The 5,768-nt window shown below is 34.0% G+C and overlaps 1 protein-coding gene across 2 annotated transcripts; it reads right to left on the bottom strand.

Annotated features, from left to right (window-relative positions):
• Positions 1 to 410: 410 nt before the first annotated feature.
• LOC127126724 (calcium-dependent mitochondrial ATP-magnesium/phosphate carrier protein 2) lies at positions 411 to 4,781 on the bottom strand. Of its 2 annotated transcripts, XM_051055707.1 has the most exons (5): positions 4,570 to 4,781; positions 3,848 to 4,299; positions 1,209 to 1,997; positions 1,032 to 1,122; positions 411 to 946 (listed from the first exon to the last, which is right to left on the bottom strand). In XM_051055707.1, the coding sequence occupies exons 2-5, from the start codon at positions 4,245 to 4,247 to the stop codon at positions 769 to 771; spliced, it is 1,458 nt and encodes a 485-aa protein (XP_050911664.1). In that variant the 5' UTR covers positions 4,248 to 4,299; positions 4,570 to 4,781; the 3' UTR covers positions 411 to 768. The 2 variants fall into 2 exon arrangements, with proteins under 2 accessions (XP_050911664.1, XP_050911665.1); XM_051055708.1 differs by lacking the exon at positions 4,570 to 4,781 and having other exon boundaries at positions 1,209 to 2,011; positions 3,848 to 4,292.
• Positions 4,782 to 5,768: the final 987 nt, after the last annotated feature.

Here is a 5,768-nt window from a genome sequence, read left to right as displayed (position 1 = left end):
TTATAAATACGGTAAAAATGCATGAAAATCCAGTATACCTTAAAAAAATAAGGTAAAAACTTATATTTACAAGTCATAAATTATAAATATCCGGTAGTCTGTATTAAAACCCGGTATGAATAATCCGGAAATTGCCGAGATTTTGGAAAAATTAAATATGTAACAATGCTTTTGTAAAATGTCTTTTAAAATTTTTCACAAACTTAAAGTACAAAATGGACCATTTGAATGCTACATTTCCAAGCCCATGTTAAGAATTTTTCATTCAGCCCTTCTACCAAACCTCCCATGAATGATGTGATAAGTATAAGGACGAAATAGCAGTGTCATTATCAGAATGACTTTCACACTGAGCAAAATACCTGCGATTTTCTAACAGAAGTAACCCAGAAAATAAAGGAGGTAGGAGATGTTGAACAAATAAAATTAACAATTTAAAGAGTACGATGATCAATCTAAGCCACTAAATTATTACAAGTTACAATTACAAAATCGATCCTAACACTGTTTCGTATGCTTCTCTATCATACAACAAAATCTGCTAATGTATGTGAAGCTTCATAGTAGTTTATGAAGCACCATGCAGGACAAACCAATTTTGTCCTCCCAAGAATTTTGAAGAAAGTAATGTTATTTATATAAGAATCAATTCAAACAATTGTCACAATAATCAATTCTTTATTCTTTTCGTCATTGTCTTCATTGCAAAAGTATTCCCAACGGTCAGCCTCAATAATAGTAGTTATTAAATGAAGTATATAAATTTCTTCACTCCAAATCCAAACTTTTTTTCATAGACTCATAAACCATGTAAGTGATACTTGCGGATGGGACAACTTTGAGCAAGTTGGGAAATATTCCTTTGTAGAATCCCCTAAATCCTTCATGTTTCAAAGTTTTTCTGAATACATCGCCCATTCCATTATAAGAGCTCTGGGCCTGCATTCTGAAATCAGAAGCAGTTTTACATTCTATGTTCTATAGATAGCCAAAATAGTTGAAGAAACAAGATAGATGTTTGAAAAACTTACCTTGTTCTGACAACCTGTAATGGGTAAACACATGTTGCTCCAAGAGCTCCCGATACCGTCCCACATCCTAATTGTACCAGAGGGCCAGGTTCTATAGAAAATTGCAGAATTTAAACACACAACTGAAGGCAATACCTGATACGGAAGATAACAAACAAATAAGTTAATTGTTTTTACCTCCGTCCTGAATAATATACTTTTTCGACATCTCCTTCAAGGTTTCATAAGCAGCTAGATCTATCCCAGCATACGGGATAATCCCAAGAATAGAAGGAATCAATCCCCTATAAAAAGCCCGGGGTCCTTCCTGAACCAATATATCTTTTGAAAGAGATCCAAGACTAGGAATTTTTCCATTTGCACAAGCATATGTTTGTAATCGTGTCTTAACAAGATCCATAGGATATATCGCAGTTTGAGCTACACCTCCAGCTATACCACCAGCCAGAAGCCGCCCCATACCTCCAATATCGGCCTTCCCCTCTCCACCTTTAGCATCCACAATGAAGGTTTTCATCATCTCATAGGTATAAAATCTAATGGCACTCTCAGGGGCCACCTTAAGAACATTTAAGCCATTGCCTCGAAAAAATCCTACTATACCACCTGCTTTCCAAAGATCTTTTATTGCAGGCATTATACGAGCACTTGTTGTTTGGACTTGCAATACAACCTTTAGACGGTCGAGAGGTGCAGTTGCTGTCCGTGATGCGGCACCCGCTACTCCTCCTGCAATTAGATACCTACTTGCATGAATGTGCTTACCAACACCTGCGGGAATAACAGCATGTTCCCCAATATCGACCATGCATATCCGCTCCAAATAATGGTAAATATTCTCAATAGTTGCTTCATGAGGATAAAGCAGCAGAAAATCCCTCCATTCCTCAAATGTTATAACACCATTATGATCCTTATCAACACGCTCGACAAAATGAGCAAGTTCCTCATCATCAATTTTAATCCCTGAAATAGAGAGACTGGTGTGGTTTATAGAATGAACTAGCTACCAAAAGCACATCACAAAACTACAAAAATCTGAACCATATAACAAGAATGCACTAAATAAATTAGATACCTTATATCAACCTTCAACATTTTTAATCAAAAGTGGAATTCAAATGGGCTTATTTTGTGTAAGTTATCAATCGCTAATTCAAGACACGTGAAAATAAAATGGCAAAGTAGAGTGATTTGTCGATCAAGCAATGAGGACAGATGGTGTTTAAATTAAAGGTATTCCAAAAAAAAAAGTTACACATAGCAATTGATATATGTGATGTCAGTGTTAATATTCTGACTACTGATTAAAAGAACGTTTAAAAACAGGTAAATCATTTAGTCAATAAGGCTACATGCGAGGGAAGATTACTTTCACATATGGTTTTCTTTCTCCCTTTCCTTTAAACTTTCCACAATGCAACAAGAGTCTTTACAGGTAAGCAAATTTTATACATCAATTGCCTCCAACAGGAAGAAATATGCCAAAATGTGTAATAGTTACTCTCACCACTCAGAAAATGTAATCACAACTTCTCTTATGTTAACACAAATTTCTAAGAACGATACACATGGACATATGTCAAAGTATGGCAACTTGACAAGGTTAAAAAAAACATTAAGCCCTGTTTACTTTATGAAAACATTTCCTATTTTCATTTTCTAACATGTGTTCATTTTAACTTGTTAATAAGATGTGAAACTGTTGAAGTGAACAATTGTGATAGAGAGAAGATGAAATGCTAGCTTTGTGATGATGTATTTTTGAAAATAATAAAAAGACGTTCTTGGCATTTTCATTGTTTCCAAAAAATTCACGCAATTGTTCATTTCAAGAGTATAGTATCTCTTTGTTTGTTAGAAAGTAATATTAACAACAACAATCAAGACTTATCCCACTAAGTGGGGTTGGCTCATGGATCAACTTTATAATGTTCTATCTAAGACCATGCTTCTATCCAAATCGTTAATCTCAAGATCTTTTTTTATAACTTCTCTTATAGTTTTTCTAGGTCTTCCTCTTTCTCTAACTGTTTGACTTCTCTCAATCTGATATTCTCTCCTTACCACAGAATCTACAGGTCTTCTCTCTACATGCTCAAACCACCTAAGTCTATTTTCCACATCTTTTCTACTATAGGTGTTACCCCAACACTCTCTCTAATATTGTTATTTCTAATTTTATCTTGTCTAATCTTACCACACATCCAACACAACATCCTCATCTCTGTTACACTTACATTATTCTCGTGTCGAGTCTTAACCACCCAACACAATTTAGAAAATGTTTTCACAAAGTATAAGGGATTTTAGTAAGCTACTTTGCATTACAACAACTCAAACCATCCCAGGCACAACTTATCCAAATTATGAATTGTTTCTATGGGCTAAAGGCCAAACCAGCCATAACAAGGTGTAATCCATAATCAAATTCCAACAAGTCATAAGTTCACATATTCATTAAGGTCAGAAAATCAAAACCATTAGATGAACTATAAATGACTCATACTCCAAGTTTCAGCCTGAATTCAATTTACTGTCATCCCTAAATTGAGTCACTCAATCTTCATTCAACCATTCTAATTTATCACCAATCACTCTTCATTCAACTTCTAATTTACTAAGAATGCATGAACCTGCGACTTCGGAATCCATTGCAAATTTAAGTTTCATTAAATTTTATTGCATCTCAAATTAGCATACTAGGAAACATAAATATAAATCAAAATCACAAGAAAGTAAAACAATCAAACAACTAAGACAACAACAGTGAATTGTATAACGACGAAGGTAGCAAAGGAAAAAACAAGACATGCCTGCTCTTACAAGTGCCTCCCATAGCTCCTCTGGTAAAATGCTACCATTATGTGCAACATCAATAGCCTGAAATATACGGTAAAGCTCAAGCTCCTTATCATCCATATACTTCTTAAACTCAACAAAATCAACACGCCCATCTTTGTTTGCATCGCAAGCATTCAACAAATCCGTAGCATATTTATACTCAGAAGGAATCTCAAGAGCTGATAAACCAGCTTCAATGTGCGCAAATTCCAAATACCCGAATTTCTCCTTATCAAAAAAATCAAAAAGGCTTCGAATTCTCTTATCCCTTTCTTCCTTTGTCTCCTGTGATGCTAACAGAACATGATCCATTGTTACTGGAGCCGATTTCTTCACCGGGTTGCATCGCTCCTCCTTCGGCTTCAACCCCATTGATGATGCTAGATGAATCCAGATTCAATTCAATTTCAAATTCAAATCCACACTGAATTGATTTTTAAAAAAAAAGTTAGTTATTATGAAATGAAAAACGAAAACGCGGTTTTGAAAACAGTAATATCGCGATTGGATTCTACAACGCTAATGTGAGTGATAAAGTGAGATTAATAATGATCGAATAAGAGAAGCATATTCGTTTTTACTTGATTGCAATTGGAGAATGGGGAATTTGAATTTTATGCGTCGAATTGGGAAAATCGGTGAAATGGAAAGTGGAAACTACCGGGAAAGAGTAAAGAGATGAGAATTTTGATACCGTTTTGGGGAAAAGGAGTTGTTGTTGTTGCGGTTACATGGGGAGTGAGGTTAATGCCGGCGGCGATGAGGGGGATCGCCGGGGATGAAGGTGGTCATCGGAGAAAAGAATTTTTGTGTTTGGGCGAATAGATGTTGAACACACAAAATAAGAAAAAATAATAAAGAAAGTAAAGTAATAAACAATGTGATTGTGATGATTCGGATTCGGACACGGTGTGAGATGTAGAAAAGCTTGGAGTTTACAAGTTTGGAGTATACCTTTTTTATTTATTTTTTCATTTAATTTTATTTTTAAGTAATTTTTAATATATAATATAACGAGATTTTTTTCACTCAACTTTGTATTTATAAGTTATTTTTTCACTTAATTTTATTTAAAAGTAAATCTATACTTTACTAAAATTGACAACTCTAGAGATTTAAAGTTGTCAAAGATTTTAGGCTTAGTTTTATTTGCGAGTTTGTTGCAGAAAGGAGGCTCAGATTTTGAAAAGTAAGAAGAAATAAGTGAAAATAATAGAAGGATTTTATTTTTAAGTGTTTTGGAGAATTTGTTTGTATTCATAATACTAAAATTCTCTCATTTGGAGAACTCAAAATTTATATTGGAAGAAGTTTTTGGAAGGTGTCGTGGCGCAAAAAAAATACCTGAGCGCAACAAAACGCTCGAAATAATAACAGAGTTGTTATCGAAGTTCATTTATTCTAAAAGGAAATGAAAAATATCGATAAAATCCTTAAAGAAAGAGAAACGGATCATCGCAACTAAATTAGGGTCGGGAGTCAGTTATGCGAGGAAAAGTATTAGCATCCATCATATTGGTTGTATTCAACGGGAACCATTTGGTTAATTTTGCGAATAAATGTTAGAGTATGTTATTTGCTTTCTTCTAATTGTTACTAGTTTGAAAGGAAAAAGAAAATTACTAAATATAATTTTTTTATTAGGGTGCTTGATAAAATTGTGAGTTTTACTCCTACGTATCCTCAAGTACAATGAGGAATTCAAAGTTATGTAGTTCTTTGCAGGAAAAATATATTTTTGGATTTTTATTTTACTATTTAATGAGATGTTGAATCTCGCTCATACGTATCCTCAAGTGCGATGAGGAATTTAAAGCTACGTAGTTCTAGGCAAAACAAGAGATATTTTTAGATTTTTTATTATAGTGTTTGATGTGACGTTGAATCTCTCTC

This window comes from Lathyrus oleraceus, chromosome 3 (assembly GCF_024323335.1).
Source record: "Lathyrus oleraceus cultivar Zhongwan6 chromosome 3, CAAS_Psat_ZW6_1.0, whole genome shotgun sequence".
Classification (NCBI taxonomy): Eukaryota; Viridiplantae; Streptophyta; class Magnoliopsida; order Fabales; family Fabaceae; genus Lathyrus; species Lathyrus oleraceus.
This window is presented reverse-complemented; position numbering and strand designations above follow the sequence as displayed.

What these genes read in the sequence shown, in the direction of transcription:
- LOC127126724 (XM_051055707.1), bottom strand. Translation starts at nt 4,247, where the DNA reads ATGGGGTTGAAGCCGAAGGAGGAGCGATGCAACCCGGTGAAGAAATCG. An exon ending in GTATATTATTCAGGACGGAG is followed by an intron (nt 1,123 to 1,208) that starts GTAAAAACAATT and finishes AATTTTCTATAG; the next exon opens with AACCTGGCCCTCTGGTACAA. An exon ending in TTACAGGTTGTCAGAACAAG is followed by an intron (nt 947 to 1,031) that starts GTAAGTTTTTCA and finishes TTCTGATTTCAG; the next exon opens with AATGCAGGCCCAGAGCTCTT.